General features: G+C 39.5%; 1 protein-coding gene across 3 annotated transcripts in view; it reads right to left on the bottom strand.

The window, feature by feature from the left end:
- The window catches only part of prkacaa (protein kinase, cAMP-dependent, catalytic, alpha-a), a 34,010-nt gene extending 6,214 nt beyond the window's left edge, over window positions 1–27,796 (bottom strand). The window contains exons 1-9 of one of the 3 annotated variants that reach the window (XM_079604942.1): window positions 26,852–27,796; window positions 10,071–10,132; window positions 9,518–9,646; window positions 8,632–8,730; window positions 7,871–7,953; window positions 5,473–5,599; window positions 5,242–5,337; window positions 5,030–5,152; window positions 1,134–1,298 (exon numbers count right to left, since the gene is read on the bottom strand). In XM_079604942.1, coding sequence (XP_079461068.1) covers window positions 1,134–1,298; window positions 5,030–5,152; window positions 5,242–5,337; window positions 5,473–5,599; window positions 7,871–7,953; window positions 8,632–8,730; window positions 9,518–9,646; window positions 10,071–10,132; window positions 26,852–26,900 — 933 coding nt within the window. In that variant the 5' untranslated portion in view covers window positions 26,901–27,796. Of the gene's footprint in view, window positions 1–1,133; window positions 1,299–5,029; window positions 5,153–5,241; window positions 5,338–5,472; window positions 5,600–7,870; window positions 7,954–8,631; window positions 8,731–9,517; window positions 9,647–10,070; window positions 10,133–12,271; window positions 12,684–16,946; window positions 17,094–26,851 lie in introns of those variants that run through there. The other 2 variants (XM_079604943.1, XM_079604941.1) reach the window with 2 other exon arrangements.
- Between the last annotated feature and the right edge of the window lie 3 nt (window positions 27,797–27,799).

Below are 27,799 nucleotides of genomic sequence, written 5' to 3'. Positions count from 1 at the left end.
TCTGCCAGGACTAGGGATGTCAACGATTAATCGACGATCGATTAATTGTCGATAATACATTTAATCGATACAACTTCTCGATCATCGAGCACGCTGCTCAACCGCGAAACAAAGCGAGCGCGTTTTGTTTGGGACCATTTTACACCTTCATTATGACTAAAATTGTGTGTTCATTCGCAGCCTTTTGTTTTGTGCAAATGTAAGTTGTAATGTTGTGTTTATTTTGTGTATGCCTATCTATATCTGATTTATCTTATATTGATGCATCCCTTGAATGAACGCTATAGTGCGCGTGATCAGCTTCAGCACGCGTGGCTCAAACGGCACTGCACGACTAATAATGACTATTGCGAGGACTGTCATATTACATAACATTATAAAGAGATCAATATTGTAATAAAACATTGTGCATTATTTGAGTTTAGTTGCCGTGTCGCGTTGCTCCAGGAAGAGCGCGTCCACAACATGATCATTCTGAATGAATGGCACGTAACTTAACGTAGTTCAAGTTCACTTGTGCATTCGCGTCATTTTTTGCAGAAATAATTTGTAATATTATGTTTATTTTGAATATATCTGATGAATCTCATATATGATGCGTTTCTTTGAGCTAAATAACGCGCTAGGGTGCTCCAGTTTAACGGTAGCCTTCATTCAGCGCGCGCAGCTCAAGCAGAAATGCACAACTAATAATAACGATGAATAATTTGGGACTGACATATTACATAACATGAGAACACTATTGTATTAAATGGTTGTGAATGCATTAGGTTTAGTTGCCGTGTTCAGTGCGGTGTTCAGGGAGAGCACGTCCACAGTCACACATTCTGCACTGCATCGCTGGTGACGCGTTGTATAGTAGTCATTATATTTGATAATTAAATAATCAATGACATCGAAACATTCATCCATCGATCATGGGAATTTGTGAAAATTGACATCCCTAAACAACAATAAAACATCAATTGAGCAATATAACATGCATTTTTATTCAGTATATAAGCAATATTTTGCTTATATGTGGTGTTTGGCTCGATGTCATGGTGCAAAGGACCCTAGGTTGAAATTACGCCGAACCGTCCCTTTAAAGATTGAGGAAAAGGTGAGAACATTGAAAGAACTGATTCAGGTACCTTCTTCTGGTAGATTGCGATCCAGTCGGTGGTCGCAAACCATTTGTGGCCCTTGATGTCGTTGACGCCGTTCTTGAGGTTCCCGAAGCGCTTCGTGAGATCTACCTGCAGCAGGTTCCTCAGCAGGTCCTTCAGGTCCGAGCTAAAATGCGAGGGGAAGCGGACCTACAGGAAGATCGACACACACCGTCAGTGCTTGGGATTCGTGACGCATTGACTTCCGAAACACCAGAAAGTCTCATCACAATTGACACAAATGATATTGAATAAACGAGTCAAAGCAACATGTCCGTTTATCGGTCAAATCCGAATTAACTGACAGCGACTGAATACTTAAATTTAGAGCGCAGCATCTCTCACACTCAAACCATAAAACCAATGGAAACTGTTGACAAAAAAACCTAGATGACAGTTCAAGCTGTCAAATCGATTATTTGAATCTGACATAAAAGTTTGTATATAAATATATATGACCCTCCAAAATGATTAGTTTAACATTCATTCACAGAAATCAGCTGCTTGAATGAAAATTGCTGATGTTATCGGATATTCAGGTGATATTCTCAATTCATTTAGTTAACGCTCTGAAGTAAAGTGTTCGACTGCAGACTTAGCAACGATTGTATTTAATTCTACATTAAAATCATAACATAGTACAGACATTATCTTAATTCCATAATGTCCTTAAACATAATATTGCAGGCCATAAACTGAGAAAGTGAGCGTCCGGTGTGCGATACCTCGAGTTGTCCAAGACGCGACACGGCGCTGCGCTTCTCGTCCAGTGTGCGACCCCCTTTATTCGCAATCACAAAAGTTCATTATTTGATCGTGCTTTAAAGCTTTGCTGGGTAAACGTTTCATTGGCGTTCTGTTCTGACATGATGCACTTTTTCTGAGCGTGTACGCCCGAAGCGCGCCCACTGTCAAACTGGACTTTATTTCGCGTATGATTGTGCTAATACTGCCACTCTCTGGACTCCCAGTAATTTTGGATTTTTATGAATACAAAAGTTGGATGACCCTCCCCTCAACAAAGAATAAAAAGACATGACCCTCCCCTATTTTCCTCCGGTGGTCCATTCCATAAATACAGAATAGGGTAATTTGCTGGATTTTGATTGGGAAACTTTGAGGGAAGTTAGTTTAATATTTTGTTTATTATCGGGGGTTTTTTGGGCCTTGGGTCTTCCTGAAGATTATGCACCCACTGGTTTATGTTACTCTTGAAATACTCAACTTTACTTGTTTATCTTGATCTCAATAAAACGTTTATCGTTTTCTTGAATTTTGGACTCATTGGTTTATCTTTTGGTCTGACGACTGGGTGTGGGAGTCATGTCTAATATATATCAGTGATGCGCGGGTCAATGTATAAACAACCCGCACCCGACCGAAGTTTTCAACTAACCCGCCCGCAACTCGGACCGCAAAAAAAAAAGAAAAAAAATATTGTAGTAAATGCTCATCGCGTCATTGGGCCATAGACGTAGGAACTAGGGGTGCGCATTTTTCTGAATGCTGTATGATATAGCCTAGTGTTATGTAATAAAAGCTTGATTTATTCATTTATTTCGTTTCATTTTCTTAACAATTAAGATGCTGCATGTGTTTATCCAGTCTAATCGAAGTGTGCGTCTCTCCCCCGACTTTCCCAACAAAAACCCCGCCCCCTCTCAGCAAATACATAAAACTGACATTACTGAGCTATATGCGTTTAAAAGTAGCCTATTAAAATGGCACAATGGCATTGCTCAGTTCAACGTGTTGGGAAATCGGGCATTTTGTCCCACGTCAGCTTTTATTCAAACGTTAATAACGCGCTCAACATTCAAAAGGTAAATAAGGATTTCCCACTTTCATCTCTGACTGCAGACTGAGCTCGTGCGTCATCCTCGCGCCAGTTATTCAGACAATAAAGTGTAGACCTATGCATTTCATAGAAAATTGTGTCTAGTACTATATAAATTACAAAGATTTAATTGGCATCTTTATTTCAAACGACCCGACCGACCGCGACCCGAATATCATTAAAAATATTTGTGGATGACTCGTAACCGCGGGTGACCGCAGGCCCCCGCTCATTTTGGATCAACCCGCGCATCACTGATATATATACACTTTTTTATACATACGTCACACATATGTATATACAAACAAACTTTTGTGTTACATGCGATTAATCGATTTGACAGAACTCTTTTTTCATTCATTTTAAATTATTTTTTGATTATTTTCTTTTCTTTTAAAATATTACTAAGATTTTATTTATTTTTATTTCAGCTTTAGTTTTTTCATTTAGTAATCTTAAAACTTATTTCAGTAGTTGCCTAATTTTAGTTTAGTTTTCCATCAAGTATTTAGATTTCATTTTAGCTTTATTTCAACTATTTTTAAAGATGTTTTACTTTAACCTTGCTCTTAGATACCAAATAGTTACCAATTATTTCAGTATTATTTATATACAATTGTAGTAATTAGTAATACTATTTTTAATATTATATCTTTTATTTGTATATTTAAAGGTTTTAGTAATTTGTATTTGCTTTGATCATTTTTATTCGTTTTTTTTCTTTTTTTCTTCATTTCAGTTTTACTTTTAGTAATTTCAGTATGTCAACTTAAACGGAAATTAGAAATGTTGCCTTGGCAAATATCGGAAATAAGTATAAAAACAAAAACGTGACACGAAATGTAATCCATGTACCTTCTTCTCTGAGGTCAATATATCCGTTGTGTTCGTCGTTACAAAAAGTTATCACGTTCACATCTGTCAGCTGTCATTCTGACTGTCTTCGGAGTTCCGGTCCGGAGATATAAATCTCAGGGAAGAAAGTACATGGACACTTTTTGGGGATTTCTAGGCGTTTTCTGGGTGAGACGGAGTGAACTGCGACGCTAATAGAGTCACACGAACGCACACGTCGCATAGCTGTGCACTGAAGACCAAGGTCAGGATTTCCGTTAAAGGGGTCATTGGATGCAGAATTCACTTTTATATGGTGTTTTCATATAAATGTGTCTTTGCGGTGTGTGGACAACCACCATACAATGAAAAAAATCCATTCACTCCCCTTTTTTTTATCCTCAAAACGCCTAAACACTCAATCAAGCCGTTTGGATTTTCTGAGCAATATCATATATTGCTCATGCTCCGCCCACAACCACTGACGGACTGTCCCGTATTAGCATATTTCCCCCTCAGCTATTTGTATACTGTCCACCAAGGCAGCACTTTACGTGTCTTGTGTCGACACGCCTCATGGAAGAGAGGGAAGGGGTGAGCAGTTGCTCATTATCATTTAAAGAGACATGCACCGAAACGGGTCGCTGTGAACAGAGCTGCTTTTGAGGAGGTAAAAAGGGTGTCGTTTTCCACAACCATTGAGAAATTTTAACCAAAGTATGTTATAAACTTTACATGAAGACCCTAAAGAATCATACCAACTTGTGGAAAATGGGCATCAGATGACCCCTTTAAATAATACATTAAATTTTGGTTAGTTTTCACGAAACCCTATCGCATACCCCCAAATACTTATAATATAAAGCACATCGCATGGGATCATTCTGTGATACTTGTGTCTTTTAAAAAAAAAAGCTTGATGCTTATCGGTATTCACTGCCATTATATGGACGAGCGCGAGCTGGACATTTGAAAAAAAAAAATTCTCCTTTTGTGGTCCAGAAAAGAAAGAAGGGCATACGACATTTGAACAAAACCAGGCTGAGTAAATGACGGCTTAACTTTCATTTTAGGGTGAACTATCCCTTTATGTTTTTCCATCAAATATTTACATTTTACTCTACCTTTATGTCAAGGAACAATTTGAAACAGTTGGTTTATATGAACAACACTGACACGCATGAATGAAATCCTGATATTCTGCGCTCACCTTCCCAGAGACAATCTTCTCGTAGATCTGAATGGGCTGGTCGGCAAAGAACGGAGGGTAACCAGCAGCCATCTCGTAGATCAGCACTCCCAGAGCCCACCAGTCCACTGCCTTATTATAACCCTAAGAGACCGAGAGAGAGCAGGAGGAGGCAAGGTTATGCTGGAATGGACTGGCCAATGACCAACAAGTAAAGCAGCTTTGGTACTAACTTTACTGAGGATGATTTCTGGCGCCAGGTACTCAGGCGTGCCGCACAGTGTCCAGGTCCTGCCCTTTACACGTTTAGCAAAACCAAAATCTGTTACCTGAGGAAAAAGCAAGAAGAACGACGATAAAAACTGTATATGAACAGAATCAGACATTAAAAAAAAATAACCTGTATGGTCTCAAACACATGTTTGCAGTCAGCTATCATTACATAAAGCCATCTGCATGTTTACCTGTATGTATCCCTGCTGGTCTATGAGCAGGTTTTCAGGCTTCAGATCTCGGTAGATAAGATCAAGCGAGTGAAGGTATTCAAAGGTCAGAACTATCTGGGCGGCGTAGAATCGGGCATGAGGCTCACTGCACCGGACAGAGACAAACAGACACAACGTAAACAAACAGAGGTCATGGGACCTTCACGCATAGTAACTATTCAAGAATGAGAAAAAAATACATCATTTTGAATGGTTTTCAGATGAAACGGGGCAAACAGCGTGTCAGGACACCGTTGCCACTGTTTGACACATGTCAACTACCCTAACATATTTCATTACCTGGACTGTGTTGTTTTTGTTCTTTTTGAAAAATAACAGTAATATACAGCTATAATACAACACGTTGTGTGCCTGGTTAACGCCATGTATTCAGCAGACACAGCGAACATGTCAGGCAGCAATTACTTGTGCTCATAATGATTCAAATATGAGGATAATATACAATCTATCTACGTCTTTTGACTATCAACGTTGTCTGGTCGAGAACCGTGTACTTCGACAGAAAACTATCAAGGTGGATCTTTTAACTGCAAGCTTTTTAAATGGATGTGCACAAAAAAAAAAATTGCCAGAAAAATTGGCAGTATGCAAAAGAATCCACTTGCGTGTTGCAGACACTACGACTGTTTTTCAATGTGACAAGTTATTATATAATAATAATAATAGTAGGGGTGCACCGATGTATCAGCTAATAACCGATATCAGCTGATAAATTGTTTTCACTTATTGGCCACTATTATTCACTATTAAAACACTATTATTATTTTCACTGATAAAAACAGCAGATGATCAGGGCTTATTATATCCATTTTATATCCTTATTATACAAGTCGGAAAAAAAACGTGTCAGACTGCAACTCATGCTGTGTGTATAAAATCTCTCTCGTGTTGAATTTAGGGAGGGCTGTCAAAGTTAACACGAAAACAACACATTAACAGTTTAAAAACAGTGACGTTAAATCAGGCTCTTTTTGACCCTATGAATCATACATAGTTCAAACCAGGGTTGCCAGGTCTGCGGTTTTCCCTCCACCAAACATTTGTATCGCACTTCCTATCCAATAATCACAAAGAGCTTCATGCTTTGCTACTTGTGATGACAAACAGTCTCAGCTTTCAAATTCTGTCCATTTTATCACTTAATCCGAACAATAAATGGCGTTTTGACGCTCTGAAGGAGTGACAGATCGCTGTATAGCGCCTCAGTTCAATACACAAAATTACAGAAAAAACATGCATGAACATCAAAAGGTATGTTGAAAGATACAGTACAACTTACTGAAATGTATCTTGTCTCATGTAGTCTCTCAATCAGTATTTAAACCGCAGAAAGACGTCACTAAAACAGCCTAAGGTTGCATTTTCCTCAGGAAAGTTCTACAATATTTACAGTTTGTTAGTTAGCTATAAAAACACTAGCGAGGAGCTTGTTTACTGTTAATATGACGGCCTAAGTTTGAATAAATTTGTCATGAAAACTACCCTCTGTAGCAAAAGAGAAGAGGAAAACGTAGGAGAGCCCCAATAAGAAGAAAAAAAAGACAATGCAATGTGACTGCAATTACTTTATTATCTGTTATGACAATGTCCTGTAATTCTCACACTCAATAGACTATTTATAAACGCATGCCATCTATCCCTTTCCACGCATTCCATCTCTTCAACCAGAATCGCGACCGAAATCACACTCACGTCCGAAAACAAAAACAGCATTCAATCTTTGCCATCCTCAGCAAGCATCTTGGACAGCAAAATGACCAGGCATTGAGAGCAAAGAAATAAAAGTAAGAGAACAGGGAATAGATTAAGGGGTTTAATAGGAATTAGTATTGGCAGAGAAAGTTAGTCAGACTGGCGTAAAATATCCAATATCACATATTTCAAAACCATCAGTCAAGCGCAGCACTTTCTGAGGACGGTTGTACCGACACAAATGAAGATTTAAGTGTAGTTGCTACAAAGTGCCTCCAGAAAGAAACTCTGAATACATTTCAAAGGTTTAACAAGTTGACCTCGACGTTGACCATCTGAGACTGACACTGCAACTCAGTGGGTTCAGTCGATGTGGTCTGTAGTTTCGCAAGATTTACTGCAAAATGTAGCAACATTTCACCAATAAATCTTTGAACTTTGCAGATAACCCAGTAGTATTTTGAATATGATGCACTTTTGAGTGTCATCGTAAAGATGACGTGGTTCAATTTGTAGTACATCACTAAAAACAGCAGAAAACAACAATAAGTAGCTACAATAAAAGAAAGCAATATGTAGTAATTAGTAGTAGTAAGCATGTAGTAATAAACCAAATGAATGGTTGGATGGACCGCTAGTGTGATCTGCATAGAGAAAAACACACCTGAACCGGCCGATTCTGCGTAAGTGGGAGAACATCTCTCCTCCGGGAACATACTCCATTACCATATACAGGTTAGTATTATCCTGAGTGGAGAAAACACAAAAGAAAAAGAGTACAAAACCATTTAGATACATACACACACACACACACACACACAAAGATTTTGGATTGGTTTTAAACAAGTCTCTTCTGCTCACCAAGGCTGATCAAAAACTCAGAAAACAATTACGTATTTTAAATTGCAATAATATTTCACAATATTCCTATTTTAATACATTGTAAAATGTCATTTATTTCTGATCCAAAGCTGGATTTTCAACATCATTACTCCAGTTTTCAGTCACATGTCCCTTCAGAAATCGTTCTAATTTGCTGATTTGATGAATAATGATTATTATTAATGTTGAAAACAGTTGTGCTGCTTATTTTTGTGGAAACCTAGATTTTTTTTCAGGATTCTTTGATAAATTGAAAGTTATTAGAAATGTAATTATTATAAATTTTTTAACTGAGTATCTCATGCTTCTCCAAATCAATTCAAATGTATTTGTATAGCGCTTTTCACAATACATATTGTTTCAAAGCAGCTTTACAGAAAATGCATTTCAGAAATGTACATAGAAAAATACAGTTAGGTAATCACATATTAATTTAGGGCATAACATATCGCCGGCGTTGGGTCGTCTCTTCACAGGCGTCGAGGTCCCTAACCGTCCTAACACACACACAAGCGCGCGCACACACACACACACACACAATACCTTGAACGAGTGCTCCAATCGCACCAGGAATGGGAAGCTGACAGCCTGCAGGATGCGTTTCTCGTTCAGTGTGTGTTCTATCTGTTTCAGTTTCACCACCTGAAAGACACGAGAAAATGAGATCAACAAACACACACACACTTGTTTCACTATATTAGTAAGGACATTGCATAGACTTCCATTGATTTTATATCATGTTGATATATGGCCTAAACCAACCCCTAACCCCTAACCATACCCATCACTGAAACCTGTGCAGAACACTAGACTTGAATAAAAACATGTTTTGGCCAATTGTCCAAGTGAGGACCAACAAATTGTCAGTTGTCATAATCAGAGTTGGGGAAAGTAACTTTTAAAAGTAATGCGTTACAATATGGCTTTACTCCCTACAAAAAGTAACTAATTATGTTACTTTTATGGAAAGTAATGTTACTTTAGCGTTACTTTTTCCCACCTGGGATGGGCTTGCTTGCTTGTTGAACTTCTTCAGACAACACAAAAAGTGATATTTTTGGCAAATATAAAAGTGCAAAGTGATTAATAAATGCCTGGTCATATTTAGCCTAGAAACTACAATAACCATCATGTTCACACAGCGCAACATAACTCACTCCCAATTTCTCTCAACAGAAGAGCTGTTAGGAAAACAACGTAACTTGCGTTACTTATTTGAAAAAGTAACTCAGATATGTTGTTGTAAATTTAAAATGTAATGCGTTACTTTACTAGTCACTTGAAAAAGCAATCCGATTACAATCCGAAGCAAGCTCGCGTTACTTGTAATACTGGTCATAATATTTCACTATATAAGTGAGGACAGATTTGTCCCTCAAGTATAGCCAAACCTGTAAACACACACATGATTTCTGTTAGAGTGCCTTACCTTCTGTTTGTCAAGGATCTTCATGGCAAAATGCTGGCCTGATTCTTTGTGCTTGACTAGCATGACTCGCCCAAACGAACCAGTGCCCAGAGTCTTCAACCTCTCAAAATGGTCCAGAGATGCAGTATTCTGTTCATCGAGAGCAATAAAGAAGAAAAGAAGATGGTAATTTAGGTAAATTCATTTTGCTTGTACAAAGACAAATTTAACACTGACTGTTCTTGTGTGGTCAAACTTAATTGACTGATTACTTTACTTGTTATATCATTTTTATGTTCACTTCACTAACAACAAGATCTACATTTCAAGGTATGACTTTCAGAAACGTAATGAAATACAGCAAACGACTTTACATCAAAATTTACTTTTTATATTATTTCCTCAGGGTATCAAGAACAAAAGTTGTGAATTCAAACTCTTAAAGACTTTAAAAAGACAAACGAACAGCTGGTCAGTTCACCTTGTGTCCAGAAGGAGGCGCACACCATCTCACATTAGCTCACATTGGCTGACAAAGTGATCGTGTGCAGTGCAGAAAATGGGATTAACTGACCTGTGCTGGGTTCTCCCATTTCTTTAGGAAATCTTCTTTGGCTTTAGCGAGAAACTCCTTAACTGTACAAGGAGAAAGGGGAAAATAATGGTGTGAGATTAACAGATCAACATGTACCATGTAGCACTCAGGGACATGCTTATGTCTAAAGGGGGCATTGCCTATTGAATCTGTTAAAATGTCAACACAAGTAGGACATGTAAAAACAGTAGAGGTGACCATAGCAGTATGGCTGCCAAGCCAACGTCAACCTTTTACAGCCTCTAAAGCACATTAAAGTCCAGAGTTGCTGGTCTACCCTTATTTATGACAGTAACTTGCGGCATTTCAGCCGGCTGTGCTGTCTGTGAAGACTGCTGAGAAAGTACTACTTTTTTCTGCATGTACACAAAGCGAATCTCGTGAAAACATGTCACATTTCACTGTGGATAAATACAATGATTCCCATTATTCTCAAAAGTGCTCTTCATTACAATGTATTAAAGTACTTTACACATAAGCAGTTTACACATACTCAGCAATAGGCATTCCAGCATGCTTTTCATTGTGTTTTAATGTTGATTTAAGGTATAAAATCAGAGAAATGCTGCATATCTGTGGAGCTTTACACTTTTTTTGTGTGTGTGGAAAGACACAAATGCTGGAAAGTTGTTCAGATTGGTTTACCTTTCAGAGCAAAGCTACACTCCATTATATATAAATTGGCTTTAAACTTTGGTCCCCGTATTGGCCACTTCTGTTTTTCATCATGTTTGTTGTGTGTTCAGTGCCTGTGGCAATCACTTTCATTGCCCGTCTGTGGTGAGGCCTGTTCTAATTTCCAGTGTTGTTAAAACCACATCGACTGAGCTCATGTTATCTAATACTTCCTGAGCCCACCATGACAGAACAAGAGCTCAGACCCAAATTAATATCTATAGACTCTCTTTCTCGCTTCATATATCTCTTGCATGTATGTGAAAAAAAAAAATTAGCTTCAGAAACAGCGAGAAAGAATCCAGTCAGAAATCTGATAAGTGCACCCATGAAGTTACACAAATGCATTCAAGCACGTTTCTCTCTTCTTATGGGGCTGTGTGGGAATGTTAAGATTACAGGCTTTTCCTCATTCCTTTCTCTGGGGAAATGCAAGCTGTCACTGCCACTGAGAAGATCCAACTGTTGCAACTTCAGCGCCCAGACGAGATGTCCAAAGAAGAAGCGCAGTGAGATTCCTGCCATTGAGGACCCTACTGTACGACACACTTTCATGAACCTTTTAAATCCAAAGTAGGGGCATTAAACGATCTCTCTCAGTGGTGAAAGAGTCAGACGGCGTAAAGCGAGGTTACCGCCATTATCTTCGACCCACATGCTCCAGGCAGAACCAGTGAGAGAGAGAGAGAGAGCTCAATATTATTGTTTTATGCTATCAGTATTATTACTTTCTGTACTAAATGTTCTAAATCATTCTCTTTGTTGTTTTGATGCTTTGACAATACAAAATGTATTTTTTTGTCATGCCAATAAAGCTTTCTGAATTGAATTGAGAGAGAGAGCGAGAGAGTGCGAGAGAGAGAGCGAGAGAGAGAGAGAGAGAGAGCGAGAGAGAGCGAGAGAGAGCGAGAGAGAGCGAGAGAGAGCGAGAGAGAGCGAGAGAGAGCGAGAGAGAGAGAGAGAGAGAGAGAGAGAGAGAGAGAGAGAGAGAGCGAGAGAGAGCGAGAGAGAGCGAGAGAGACCGCCTCACCCCACAACTTCCCGTCAATTCCCCTGCCTTATTATCTCTGAGAGAGATTCAGGAGTTTTCTTTCTCACAAACACAGTGGTGTATGGGACTGCACACACTCCAGGGTCATATTTCAACTTCATTTAGATAATCTGTAGAGGAACTACAGTAGAAGATAGAGAGGACAGCGTCCAAAGTCCACCTAAACTCGATGCCGTTCCAACACTCAATAAAACAACTAAAGCTGCTTGAAACGGATTCAAAACAAAGGTCAGGCCTCAACAGCTATAGCACATAAACAACCCGAAAGAAAGAAAGAAAAAGAAAAAAAAAAATCACAGAATTACATCAACAACACATAAAAATAGCCCAGCTGCAATTTCATAAATGGCTCAGGATATGATCCTTGCCTTTGTGCTGGCTTCCCTGACAAACGGGTGCCATGACTACCGGAGGGAAATAACCGATTCCCACACAAAGTTAGCCGTGCCCTTACCGTCCACTAGGAGCGTGGGACCCTCCACTCCTCCTCCTCCTCCTCCTCCTCCTCCACCACCACCTCCTCCCCCCTCCCCCGATCCTCCAGAAGAACGAGATTCTCCTGAAGAGCGAGATTCCCGCTTCCCACCATGCCTTCTGGAGCTCTTTCGGTCACACATGGGCCCTGCCGAGACGGTTCCTCCTTTCTCTTCTTCCTCACAGCATCAGGCTCATAGCCCTACGCCTCTTCCTAAGAGGTCCCAGCACACCTGACGCTCGCATCCACTAATTAGCTCAAAGCTACAGGTGTGCGTGTTCAAAGCTGCTTTTGTCTTCAAGCGCGGCTGATGATTCAGTCTGCTGCTCCTGCTCTTCCTCGAGCGCCGAATGCCGAACTAAAGACCTCGCTTTCTGTGCGGACATCACCCTGGTAAATCAATCGGCCTCATGCTTAGTTTGTATCAATATTTATTCTGTACACAGTGCCATTCCACTCACCCTCAAGTGGAACACACACTCCTAAAATGCAAGCGCATACACAAACACACGCACCAGATTGATCCAAATAGGGACCTGGCCGCTAAGGGGAGGGACAAACCTATAACAGCAATGTTGCATCTAATGAGTCGCATGGACAATAAACAGACAGTGTGGGAGTTCCCATCAACTTGAAGAAGCAAAGGAATGGTAGAGTATTATTATTTCTCCAGCGTGTGGAGAAATAAAGTGGACGTAGCATAAAGTCCATCCCGTTGGTCCCCCAAACATTGGCATTGTCCTCTAGTGGACAGAGTCCACAATTGATTAGTCAGATCAATCAGTGTGGCCCTCGGCTGCTGTTGCTCGCTCTGACGCATACCAAAGGGGGTCGGCTAGTGGTGCATCGACTGCAGGAGTGCCACTGGTCCACAAAAACACACACACACACACACGCATTTGAGAACAGCACCCATTTGCAGACCATGTAGCCTCAGGCCTGGCATTTCAGACTCTAAATGCAGTGGCACTGCGAGAGTGAGGCAGAGGCACAGGAAGAGTCAGGGACAGATGGATTTAAAGACTGAGCCAGATCCAGCCACCCTGGCCAGGAGGAGACTCAAGGGACAGTGACACCTTTGGTAAGTCTCTTACATTACCTCATTTCTCAAGACTATAGGTGCTGCTCTGGTCCAGGTATAATCTCTTTTCAGCTCTCAGATACTTGGCATGCTTCCACAGGCTGACTTTGTGGATGCAAAGTTAGTAAAGGTAGGAGGTATTTTAAGTAAACGTCAATGTTCTCTGTTTTTTTTTTTTTTAAGTGTCAGGGAGCAGAGAACAGTCGACCAAACAAAACCGTTGACTAAAATAATTACTGACTTAACAAAAGCCATGAAGACTCCACCTGTTAAACTTGTCGTGCTTGTAGAGCAACCGGCAGACATCCAAAAAGTCTCACCAAACAATAGTTTTAAAAGTGGGTAAGCGCTAGGTGTGTAACAGTTCAAATTACTCACGATTCGGTTTTTATCACGGTTTTAGGGTCGCGGTTTTGGTTAGTTCAGTATGTGATATGTTTGAGCAAAAATGACTACTGCCAAATGAAAATAAGAACAAATTATCGAACTACAAGCAAAAATAAATACAATAGAGCAAAGATAAAAAATAAAATAAAAAGTGCTTTTAAGGCATCTAATAGTAGTTCCCAAGTAGGGATACGTGGTATACCGGTACTGCAAAAATACCGGTATATATTTCAAACGGTACAATATCATAATTTTGTTCAATTCGGTATTTGATGCGCTGCTGTTTCAAAGTTCACCGCTAGGCGGCAGTGCGCTACCTAAACTAACGCGGGTCACGCGAAGCCGGCAAATGGCGACAACGGAGGAACACGATGGTTCAAATGAAGCTCATTCGAATTTCTACACTCCCGAAATGAATAAATAAGAGAGAGCAGTATGAGAGAAATAAGGCATTACTTTGCCTACAAAAGTAATGAGAAAAGTAAAGAAACAGACCAAATGCACCCCTCTGCAAACGTTGCTTTAAATAATGTGTGGTCATGGGACTCAAGGGAAGCAACACATCAAATCTGAGCACTTCTCAGTTGCTCATCCTGACTTCTTCAAAGAGTTCAGAGCTCGACTGGTGAGTCCATCATTCAACTGATTTAATTTAGACTTTTATTGAACACTGAACAGCGCACATACATAAGAGCTTATCAATTAAATATAATAGCCTACGGTAAACACGAAAGCTCAAATCTGCTTGCATGACACGCTAGAACCAATTAAGTTTAGGTCTCATCATTTTTGCACTTTCTAACAAACATATATTCATTTAATTTGAATGAATAAAGAATAAAAATCTGAATAATATTACGGTAATTAATATTAAAGAGAGAGAGAATTATGAATATTACTAATATTACAATTAAGCTACATTTGTCAACATTCATTAGGTAACCTGACCTAACAGTATTATAGCATTTATTCATCTAGATCAATCAGTAATTAACTTACCTGAAATACAATGCATTAAACTAATATGAACCCAAACACTAACCAAACCAAGATGAATAAATGCTATAAATTTAGATAATTCTCTGTTGATGCATGACAGCTAATAGTTTACATGTCATTTCATTATTATATTATTATATGTTAATCTGTTATTATAGATATTAACCTATTTTAATTATATAATTTCAGTTTTTTTTTTTTTTTGTTACATTTTTATACTTTTTCTTTGCACATTTGGTAGTGGAGTTTCAAGCAGTGTTTTTTAATAAAATGGTTTCAATTCAATTAACTTTTGAGACACTTTTTTTTTTTTCACTTGTGGTATCGATACCGAGGTATTAGGTTCTGGTATCGTACCGAAGCCAAAATTGTGGTATCGAGCCATCCCTATTCCCAGGTACAGAAACTGAATAAAGCAATCAAATGTAAAATTAAACAAGGGCCCAATCAGACAGAACACGTTTTTCAGGTTTGAAAACGCGAGGCACACCAAGAAAACGCGAGGTAAAGAGCAGTGCGCTGCATTTTTTGTATGTTGCTAGGCAACCACCAAATCAGCTGTCCTGTCAGTCTAATCACTGATTATGGCGCGAGCGCTCTAGAATCTTTGCTGTTAAGTAAAATGTCATATTAGCAGAAACATAAAAAAAATGGAAAACCCTTGATCGAGGGTGTACAAACACATAAACTGTAAACATCCGTCACCACAATGGAAGGCCCGCCTCTCCATTCATTTGATTGGATAATGGGGGGGAAAAACACGAATTACATGCTCAAGAGTTTTTTTTATTTATTTTTTACTTCAGGCACTCAGAGTGCTCCTACAAAAACGTGCAGCAGGTGGCTAAAGCGTGAGGCCCGCGCGCAAAACGCTCACTGCCAATAGAAAATAATTTTAAAAAGGCCTCTCACAGCAAAAAACACATTCTGGCTGATCAGGGCCTAACAGTGCATATAATCTTCACTGTATAAATTAAATAAAGATTCATTGTTATTAAAGTTACAAAAGCTATTCAGTCAAGAGCACGGAGTGATTTCCTTGACTTTTGTTTTTGATTAACATTTACGCAGTCAGCAGGAATATTAGGCTGCTGTCACTTTAAAAATAATGCACGGATCCAGTACACAGATACACATGCGTTGTCTTTCTCAACTGTTTACATTCACTTAAGAGTAAGACATAACCTACTACGTTTGCTAGGATACTCGCCAAAACAGGCATGTTGAAATAATTTTTGTGTGAATTATAAATCTTAAAAGATAACTCAATATTTGCGCGCCGACTGAGACGTGGCTCTCTGTGAGCTCTCTTTAACATATTCTTGCGCTTGAATGTTTAAATAGGCAAGGCTTAAATGAGTTTAGTTTAAACACAGATAGCCACGTGTGCTGTTTAGGTCTCACCTGCGCTATAAACACCTGGGTGATGACGGCGTAAATGACTGCTCATAACCATATTAGAGCACAGGGCAAAGTTTTTAACCGAGAACCATTACACCCCAAGTAAGCATCGCATGAACGGATAAAGCTGTTAGCATTAGTTCATAATTCAGACCGGCAGGAACGAACAGCAGAACACTGGGACCCCAACAAAGCGGGAGTCACTGACAGGTTTCCAGGAGACAGACGGCCAGCTTCCCTGGAACTCCGGTATGACGCAGCCAACGCCAGGCAACAGCACAAACATTAGGAGATGAATAAAAAAGGGCTTTGTACCCAGAATGTGCGTGTCGGCAGTCCCACATCAATCCACGCAGCACACAGAGAGGTGCTAATTTAATCTCAATCTCCATATCACCCATGACTTAAGTTTACAACATCCCATAATGAAAATCGGAACAATAACACATAAATTATATAATGGTTATTAAAGCAATTTTCTGAAATAAGACAACACTAACTTAAAATGTAAAAAGAAACCGTTTATCCTCAATTGACCTCAAATAGCCTGGTCGACACACTAGCCTATCACTATCAATAATCAAAGATGAGATATTTAAAATGATTATCAGTTAATCTCAAGACACACACACACACAGTCAGGCCAGCACTTCAGACGGGAAGTTAAGACCTTTAGACATGCAGGTTTCTCCGCCCCTTTGCCAAGCCCCACCTTCCACAGCTATATCCAAACCCTCACTGTGCCAGCAGCCTTAACCAACATAATGCCTCCGGTCAGTCACTCACTCCAGCAAGAGGCCTCTGGCTCCTCCTGGGACTGGTAGTAGCCGCCCTCCCCACGGCTAGAGTCTCCGAGACAGGGACCGGCTCGCTGGAACAGCCTCTCTGCCAACCTCTGCAGCACTGACATCGTAGACAGCCGTGAAAGCAAGCGTGGCGCAGAGCGGCATCCGACTTTACACAGCTGCGCTTCGAAACTCTTTTTACAAAATAGAAGTCAGTGTCCCTACTTGTACGAGACTCTTCTGTCTTGACCTCTCCGATTCGGGACTGAGGGCAGGCAGGCAGGGCTGAACCTTCTCCGTTTCCTTGCCTTCCTGTGCCGGGCTCGCACACCCAGTTTCCTCCCGTGGGCTTCCTTGAAAAGCCAGGGACTTCGGTTTCCACCACAGCCCACCTTAGCGTTAACTCTTACTGTTGTACCTTGATCTGATCCACAGCGTTGTCTGCCATGTCGTCCTTTATTGTCCGTCCAGACGAAAAAAAGAAAAGAAAATGGACCTCCCCAGCTCATGGCCCCGGATGGCAGCCAGCACCTGTCTCTGGGGATCAGGGCAGTCCACTGGCGATGGGGCAGACAGGGATGTGAAGCACTCTGGGAACAAAGTCCCCCATTCCAACCAGGAGGGAGTGCAAAAGCCCACCGCAAAAAAAAAAAAAAAAAAAACCCACTCCATTTTTGCAACTGAATGTATCAAGCATATTCAAATGACATGCAGTCACATGCAAATAGAAATCCACTCTTCACACATAGATTCTAGCAGCAGCATGCCACTGAGATCCATTTCACACATATCTGTTTCACCGAGGACACTAGCTATGCCTGCTGCATGCTAGGCTCCAAAGCTTCTTTGACTTTGGATTAAACTGTGCATCAAATATATGGCAGAGAAATTGTATACTGTGTAGAAGACCAATAACATGTGTACTTGTACATTAACTTTTTTCTGAAATAAAACTTTAGGTCTAAAACAAATATGAATAATGCACAAAAAAAAAAAAATATATATATATATATATATATATATATATATATATATATATATATATATATATATATATATATATATATATAAATAGTAATTGACGAACGAACACCACTAACCACTCGGTGAGTTGCACAGTTTTGAAAACTAACGTTAAAGGTTGTTTTAATGACATTTTCGGACATGACCATTGACTCCAATGTTAAATGGGTCCAAGGCCAATTCTTTTATAGTCAAAAACTCGAGAGAGGAACCATTGTCAAAAAAATGTTGTCCACCACTCTTGTTCATCCAAAACAAACTACAATATAGACTCAAGGTGTTAAATACCGGAATTATCCTTTAAGGGCACATATCGACCGCAAAGGGGGCCTCGTAAGCACCCTTCTGAAGCCTAAAATGACAAATGGACTTAACGGACACGCCACACGGCAGCCATTGTAAAGAAGAAATTTTGAAGGATCTTCATGCTGCTCTTTTCCACACATGCAGGGCTCTAGAGTGCGACCAATTTGGTCCGCTGCCTCTCCGCGAACTAAGTGTTTGTTCTCCTTTGACGTAACTCGCACTCATCTCTCACGCGGGGCCACAGCTCGCACAACAGGACAGCCCTGCTTAATGAGTGACGACGACAGAACTAAACATTCAAGCGTATAGCCTGGTTACACGTTAGGTCTGTGATATTAGTCTGATTTTATTTTAGATTTCGGCTTCCAAAGATTATAAAAATAATATATTGAGGTAAAACCATTAAAAACTATAGCCGCATGCTGTCTAGCACAACTTCCTTCCCTTCGCAGCAGTACGCTGTCATTTCTCCCTAAAACTCAAACTTAACGACAGAATCAGCAAGATCGGTGATTGCTGTAAAATCAAAATGTAGTCTAGCTACGGTTGCTAAATTGCGGGACGCGTTTAATAATAAAAAAGAGCTATTAAAAGCACAAAAATCTGCGCAAGAGATGCTGTTCGCAAGGCGGCGCGCTCCGAAACAGCCCAAAGCAAATTATACTTTGGGTTTCATGTGCTAAACGATCAAATGTACATAGAATTATGGCAAAATGACCGGCTTGGAGATTCACTAAAAACAGTTTACGTCTTAAATGGACGTAGTTATGGAAATATTTGGGAGAAAATATTGTGCATCTGTAGCTTATTAGATCTGCACTCGGTCTAAAGGGGCCGCAGTCTAATAAACATGCGGCCGGTCTCGCCATTACTGCGTATCAAACAACAAAAGTCAAAGAGAAAATCACTCACAGCTCTTGAATGAATAACTTCAGCTTTAATAAGCATTAGTCGATCTATGATAAACTATGCAGTGTTATTTGACATTTGATTACTTTATTAGATTTCTTTTTAGACATACCTGAACAGTAATTAGTAGACATTCCTGAAATTAAAGCACTGTGTAGGCCTATATATAATGTCTATCTTTGTTTAATTGTTTATCTTTTATCTATTGTTTATCTTTGTTTAATATATATGTATCGGTAAGAGTAGTAATACCCAAACCCCTACTTAAATACCATTAAAACCCTACTCCCCGGTCAATGCTCCGACAACAGCCCTGACATGGAGCTACTTCAGCCACCAGTCTCCCCAGTCCCTGGTAAGATGCCAAGCCCTGGTCTTTCGTCGGAGAGGGCATCCGACTCAGAGACGGAGGTAGAGCCTGAGCTAGAGACTCAAAATAGTTCGCTTGGCAGCTCAGTGAAGCACTTTAAACATTTTTTATTTGTTTCAAAATTTATTTTTATTTTTATATACACTACAGTATAATTGTGCTTCAAATTTTTACAAAAAGTATTTACCTACACCTTATATTAGGGGTGGGGGGGGGGGAAATCGATTCTTAGATGCATCGCGATGCGGACGTGGACGATTCTGAATCGATTCACAAATGCCAAAAATCGATTTTCAAAAAAATAAAAAAAATCAATAATAACGGAAAGACGGAATTTTGAAGCGTGGAAACAATATTGTCAAAGCTTCCACCCGGCTCGGAAAGGGCAAAGCGCATTACACAATCAATCGCAACTTTTATTGCCAAGGATTTGCGTCCAGTCGTTGAGAACCAGGGCTTTCGCGCTATGTTGCACACTTTGGAGCCGAGATACAACGTCTCGGAGATATTTTACAGACACAGCGATCCCCACACTCTACAACAAGACCAAAACCGAAGTCATGGAATCACTGAAGAAAGCGGGTAGGATAGCTGTAACGTGATGTGTGGACATCCGTATTTTATGTTAATAGAGATTCAGAATATGTTGAAGTTTGTTATAATTTGTTATTGTTGTGATTTTTACTGTAGTGAATTTACTGTTGTGAAATGGAAAATCAATAATCGCTAATCGAGAATCGTTAATAATCGAAAATCGACTGTAATCGAATTGGGACTTCAATAATCGTAATCGAATCGGGAAATCAGACAGATTAACCACCCCTACCTTATATATTATGTCAATTATTTAAAACAAGAATATGAATGTATATAGAGCGTGATAAAAAGGTGACCTTGAAATTGTGGCGTTAAAGGTGACGTGAGCAAATTTTTTTCAAAAAAAAATTGACCCAAATTTTGTGCTGGTGCACCAAAATAAAAAGTTTGGCGCACCAGTGCAACCAGGGCAAAAAGTTAGTCTGGAGGAGCCCTGCACATGTGATGAACAGGTCGAAATTATCGTTTACGTTTAGCATTTTCAACCTTCAATTTCTTTGAAGAGGAGAAAAAAAACATTTTAAATAAATTTCTTTTGAGCTCCACAGAAAAGAGGAGAAAATTATGACAATTTCCATTTTTGGGTATACAATTCCATTAATGTATAGCGTACAGATTTGAGTTGAGTTACTGACCATCGATTGTTTTAAGTTTTTCACCAATTTGAATCCCCTTTATTATGCAATTCAAGGCATCACGACAAATGTATCATAAAAGCACTCAAAATTAATAGGAGTTCATAAAGTTCATAAATTATAAAAAAAACCTGCTTTTTTTTAATAGATTTGAACAGTTTTAGATGAAGTACAGCATATCCCACTAAACCACCAAATTACACTCCTTCAATAAAGTTCTTCTTTAGAGCTTCACATTATTCTATGAAAACATTATTGGATAATACATGCAGTGAATTCAAGTCAAACAGAATATTAAATCAGCGTAAGAGAAAACTGAGGCAAACTAATATAATAAAAGACTGAATTTTCGGTTTTATTATGATATTAGTTTAGACTAAATTCTGATTGGATGAATCGGGTTCAAAACCAATTGAACAAGCTGCAAATTGCAACTTTATTCAACAGCCATAAACAACTAAACTGTTACATCCAAACAAATACCCCTTAAGTAATTCCTCGCATAACTGTATTTTTACGGATTACTTTATGTTACCCTATTATTCTCACATGTAAATAAGTCAAAGCAGACTTGCTTGATCCGTACCGGGGTAAACTGCATATCAAATTCTCTACCAGGTAACACAGATCTACTGTCACGGTCTATATAAATATAATCATACCACCCATCCCTAGCAGGCAAAAAGCACTTAGAAAATCAAGGAATATCTTGGAGACATCTGATTTCCAACAAGTTTTCCAACAAGAAAAAGACAGAAAGCAAAGAGATTACATCGCCTGAAGATGCAGACAGAAGGCCACACACAAAGTGGTCTTGTTCATGACAGTGGTCATCACATGATGTTCAAGAGACTGTTCAGCATCAGCACTCCAGGCTGGCTAGATCACACAGACTGCATCATATGACCCCGCCTCCACGACTTCACCAGCCCAGACCTCCTCCCCGCATCGGTTCCCAAGTGCTCTCCGAAGACTCGTGGCAGGCCTGTGTTTATGTTGCGGGTCCTCTTCACTCACATCCCCCTCATGAAAACAATTATTGCTGGTTTGACCCTTGGGGTCAGAGATTCCTTTCTCATGGAATCCAGTGCGGCTGCTGAATTAGGGCCCCTTTCCTCAGCCGTTCCCGGAACAAGCTTCCAGTTATGATGGTATGCAATCATCGCCACGCTATGAAGTTCAAAAGGGGGCGAGGACACCAGGCTATTCGACTTGGAGATAAATTCAATTTATTGAGGGATGGATTCAACTGATATGCAAGAAGAGAACTGCGCCTATGAAGACTGCCTGTGACTTTATTATGGTTTAATCACGGCTTCATCTGCCAAATAAATTAACACCAAGTTCCAAGAGATACACACTGCGAGCCTTACTGCTCAATTCTGATTTATTGCTTTGATTTATTTTTTGCACAGCTGCTCACATTTCACCAATATATTCCTAAGAATTGTCTTTGTACTTAATAAACCTCCTAAGAAAAGTCTACGTCGGATTCATGGCATGTTCTTAAACAACAGAATTGTTCGCACTTGTGTTCTTCTTAGGATTGAGGAATCCCACGTGAATTGCAGTGTTAGTGTTTCTTTGCATGCTAAGTGATCAGAAATACATTACAGTAAAATAGGGGTGTAACAATATATCGTGCCACAATATATCGCAATACAAAAATGCAACAATACGTATCGTGGATAGTGACAATATGTATCGTGGATAGTTCACCCAAAATATAAATTACTGTATAAGAAAAAAATCATGTTTTCAGAGTTTTAGTGTCAGTACTACATTAAACTACTATATAATGTTGATTATAATGTATAATAATGCAATGGTCAGCTTCAGAATCATGAATATTTTTATTCTGGTGTCACCATTGTCCTTGAATTACAAGCACCAAGTCCGAACCTGTTCATTTAAACCCACAGTGTAATATCAAAGTTAGCATTTTAATCAACAGTACATTTTTTGTTAACCTTTTATCATATGTCTTGGGAGTATCGCAATAATATCGTATCGTGAGTTCAGTATCGTGAAATGAAGGTATCGTTACACCCCTACAGTAAAATACTATCAGTGTAAACGACTGTAGAATTAAATAAAATGGAGTAACCAATTATTTGAAGCAAACTGTCATACTCAATGTGCGTAAGGGTGCTCTTGAGTGTGTGTGTGCGTAGATTTTGTCCTCAGCTAATAACAAATCCAAGATAAGAAAACATTAGTGAATGTCAGAATCTTCGTAAAAAGTGCGCAAGTGGGGTTTAAGAACACATTTCTTTTGTAAGAACGGTTGGTAAATGAGGCCCATTGTCATTTTAAACGTGGCCAATACCAAATTCCAGTGTGAACAGATCATGGTCCAGACCCGCGTGCCCAAAATAACGATAAAAAGACGTCACGCAGCACACTGTCATACGGAAGTAAACACGGATGACATGAAGTAAGTGATTACGCGTTTATTTATAGTGTGATCTGCCACGGAAGCCAGCGATCTTATGCGCTGGCATTGCCAGGCAATATAAAAAACAAAGACGAGGATGCGAAAGAGCGCAGTTTTTAAACATTTATGATACGAGTGCTCGTGTTTTGCTTGTACATGTCACTGTAATACTTGTGAGTTCTGACACATCACCGTCCTTCACTGACTGCCTTTCGCAACTGCCTTGATAACATTGAATATGTAAAATCTTTGAAGAAGTGACTCCAATGAGCACAAAATTTTGGCGAATGTTGCTCTTGATAATTTACCCACCCCGATGTCATCCAAGATGTCCATGTCTTTCTTTCTTCAGTCGAAATGAAACTAAGGTTAAGAAAAATATTCCAGGGTTTTTCTCCATATAAATGGACTTCTATGGCAACCAACGGTTTGAAGGTTCAAATGTCAGTCTCAATGCAGCTTCAAAGGCTCAACGCGATCCCAGTCGAGAAATAAGGGTCTTATCTAGAGAAATAATCGGTCATTTTCTAAAACAAATTAAAATTATATACTTTTTAACCTCAAATGCCCGTCGTGTACCATCTCTGAGATGCGCCACGCATTGCATCATCACGTTGGAAAGGTCACGTTCACGTCATCTAAGTTATTTGTCTGTGTACTCCGGTTCAAAGAAGTAGGGAAGGGCAAAAAACTCCATCTCATTTTCTTCAAAATCCTCCGACATCTTTGTTTTAATTTATTTTAATTTATTTTGTGACCTTTCCAACGTGATGACGTAATGCGTGGCGTAATGCATCTCCGAGATGGTACAAGACGGGCATTTGTGTTTTTTTTTTTTTTTTAAGAAACTGACCCCTCGATTCGCTAGATAAGACCCTTATTTCTTGACTGGGATCGTGTAGAGACTTTGAAGCTGCATTGAAACTCACATTTGAACCCTCTTTGAAAATTTCAATGGTTGGTTGCCATTATATGAAAAAAAATCCTGAAATGTATTCCTCAAAAACCTTAATTTCTTTTCGACTGCAGAAAGAAAGACATGGACATCTTGGATGACATGGGGGTGAGTAAATTATCAGGACATTTTCATTTGAAAGTGAACTAATCCTTTAATACCACATATGGAAGTGGCCCAAAATCAGAATTGAAAAGATCAGATTTCATGTGGTTTGTGCCGTTCACACTGTCACGACAAAAACAGATTTGTAGGCGAAATCCAGTCATCCTAATAAGAACGCGTGCAATCGGGGAGTTTTACCGCATTGACCAACAGAAAGCTTCTTGGTTTGAAATTGACTTCTGTGCGAGTAGTGCTCTTCATACATCTCTACATTATTGACAATGGAGTCCATTTGCACAAGAAATTTAGCTAATGTGACCGCACCTTCACAGCTATTGCTCTCTATAAATAGGACATGGTAAACATACAGTTTACAGGTACACAAAATCATCTTGCATATCTGATTTACATTCACAATACTTTCCCAAAGAAACACACAAACATGACCTTCTTGTAGAGACTAAGAAAAAAAGACAAGTCAACATAAACTCGCCTCAGTTTTGTTTTGAAACGGTTGAACTTGCGTCTTTTGTGGAACACACACACACACACGTGTCATGTCAACACGACATTTCAAGCCTATGTTTTCAATACAGTGAAAGATGTATCCAAAAAAGCACAATCAAATAGACTCGTGCACACTAGCCCAAGTATTTTGAAGCTATAGGGTAGCTTTGTATGATAAACAAGACACAAATTTAAGTGATTATTAGCACAAAATCTTTCCTTCTACCACAGTTCATAACACATTTCCAAATATCCAGGCTTGGCGCCATAATGCGACACGTAAAACCGATAGTGCTTGGCATAACGCACAGTGTCTTCAAGCGGTACATTTGAAGACAAGCCCATGTGAAATGGGAAATGAGATCTGTGACAAAAGGGAAGATTAGCAGTGAATAAAGAAGCCCACTGATCGCATGGACTAGAGATTAATGTTTCTTTTTAACATTTATTGAGATCAACAACACTAGTCTCTATTTAATTTCATTGTATGGAAAAGTGCAGCTTGGATATACTTTAAAATATCTTTAGTTGTGTTCATGTTTGGAATAATATGAGGGTGAGTAAATTACAGCAAAACTGTAATTCTCTGGGTGAACTAAAGAAATAAACCTACAGCTTTAACATTTCTATAGCATTTGCCAAGCATTGCAACCAACAAATGTGTCCTAAAAGGTTCTTGACTTGTGCAACATTACTACAAGAGGCTGGCTGGAGAAATTCACCAAAACTTCCTGACAATCTCAAGTGTTTACACAAACAATCCTTGAAAACATTTCCCTAGATTCACTCTTACAAACCATTTTTTAGGCAGACAATGTAAATGCATTATTATATTTCGGCAGTATCAAATGTAATAGTAAAACGGAGTGAATATTTTGAGCACTATAATACCCACTAGCACCAATAAATCCATAGGTAGCGATATTCATAAAGAAGTTATTAAATGGTTATGACTAGTTGCAAAGGAAGTGCACAATCTGAATGTGAAATATAGACAGTGTTGTGTAATTTCTTTCATTTGTTTAGACGCTCTCAGTTTCATAATCAAGGACAATTTGACAATCACACTTAACTGTAACATCTCAAAGCAGTCAAAAGTTTTATTTGAAGATCATATAGGATCCTAGCTAACAGTCAAAATGTACAATTCTTGTTTCTATGAAACATTACGGTATTTATTAAAAATTCTCTGTCCACACATAGTTATTTTTAATTAATATCCTTGTAATATTTAATCAAAATAACTTCCCCTCCCTCTTGCAGCGATGACTTCTCTTCTCTGGTGACGTGTTTACTGGCGTGAGGGCGGGATCAACCTGTCACTCACATGAGATCAACCAATAGCAAACCACAACCATCTAATCAATTCCAAATGGACAAAATCAAACCCCGCCCAACATTTATTCTTGTTCGAGCCGCCATTTCACTAAGGATGTAGGTTACAATAGGGAAGAATAGACTATCGTAACATTGGTTTCATGACTTTAATGGAAAAAATTGGTCCCAGTTTACATGGGGAATGTGTATATTTTTACATTGTTTACATGTTTTTACATTGTACTTATATTTGAAAAATACCTGCATGTAATTACAGCCGTAATTAATAATCTATATTTTTTCTTACTGTTCCCTAACCTTTGCCAATACCCATATCCCACTTCAATAGCAGCACAAGTGTTTGCAATACAACATCAACACAATAAGTACAATTTGTATGTGGGCACACAGTAGTTAAATACACCTAATATAAAGTGTGGCCGAAAACATACTATTTTATTAACCATCATGTTGCTCTCAACCCAGAGATATGTTATCATGAACTGACAGCCTCGGTCACAATTGCATCTTTTTTGATACTTTGAAAGTGAATGCAACTCTCCTTTTGTGCTCCACAGAAAAGTTATGAGGACAGATTGGTCATTTATGGGTGAACTATCCCTTTAACCACGATGTCAGTCATTCATTCAATGGAAATGAAAGGAAAAGATGAGTCCAGGAACACTAATGCTGTGAAACACAACCCGAGTGCGACTGATTCAAGTAAACAGACACAAGCACTTACCACTCTCCATCTCATTGCCCTTGTTCTTGGCGGTGGGCGCGTTGCCCATGATTGCAGGCCAGGTATAACAGATCTAAATCGACTTTTCTTTACGCCAACTGTCTTCAGACTCCGTCCCCTTTATGATCATACGATTTCTGCGGCCGTTGCACTAGCTATGTCTGGTCATAACTCACTGGATCACAGTATGCTGTCAGATCACATAAAGTCTGGAGGTTGATAGTGGCTGGTTAGTTGGTTAGCTAGCTAGCGAGCGAGCGCTAGCTAGCTAACAGTAATTAGCTGTCCGATTGCTGTGCTTCGGGTTCGGTAACGTCTCTCAGTTGTTCTGGGTCGGGTCCAGTCCGTTTAAATAGCACTAAGAGCCCGTCTTCTTCTCCTTCTCTCGCTCCTCTTCCTCGCTCTGCTAACCCTCAGCGAGGCCCTCGACTTGAGCGACACAAGCCCTTGTTTTCACCGTCCGTGCGCGATTCCTGTCACAGCACGCCCACTTCTCCGTACCTTTTCGGTAGCGTGAACGTTTGCTTGTTTATGTTGATAAAGCAATTCGGTCTTGTGCACTAACGTTATATAGTTCGCATAATTCGACAGTCAGACCCCCTCCATTAATCCTCTATCCACAGCTAGAGGGAACTCCTGCTTCAATGAGACCCGCCCCAACGCGATGCCTATTGGCCGCTGTGCTTATGACGCGCTAGCAGAGTCAGAAGCTGATTGGATAAGAGGTCATCAATCCAGCGCAGGGAGAGCGATGATTGGCCAACCGATATCTATCTGTAGAATTTTATCCCACCCCCGCAAACTGACAAATAACGTCATCTATTTTCATTCTAATAACACAAGTTTCTCTGTTCGCTTTTCGTCTTTGTAAGGGGCTGCGGTGTTTTGCTCTCTCAATACGGATTCGGTTTCATTCACAATCCTTTGATGATCCTCTGCGGTTGTGTT

The sequence above is a fragment of the Phoxinus phoxinus genome, assembly GCF_949152265.1.
Source record: "Phoxinus phoxinus genome assembly, chromosome: 1".
In the NCBI taxonomy this organism is placed as follows: domain Eukaryota; kingdom Metazoa; phylum Chordata; class Actinopteri; order Cypriniformes; family Leuciscidae; genus Phoxinus; species Phoxinus phoxinus.
Note: the sequence above shows the minus strand (reverse complement) of the source record. Positions and strands in the feature narration are given on the sequence as shown.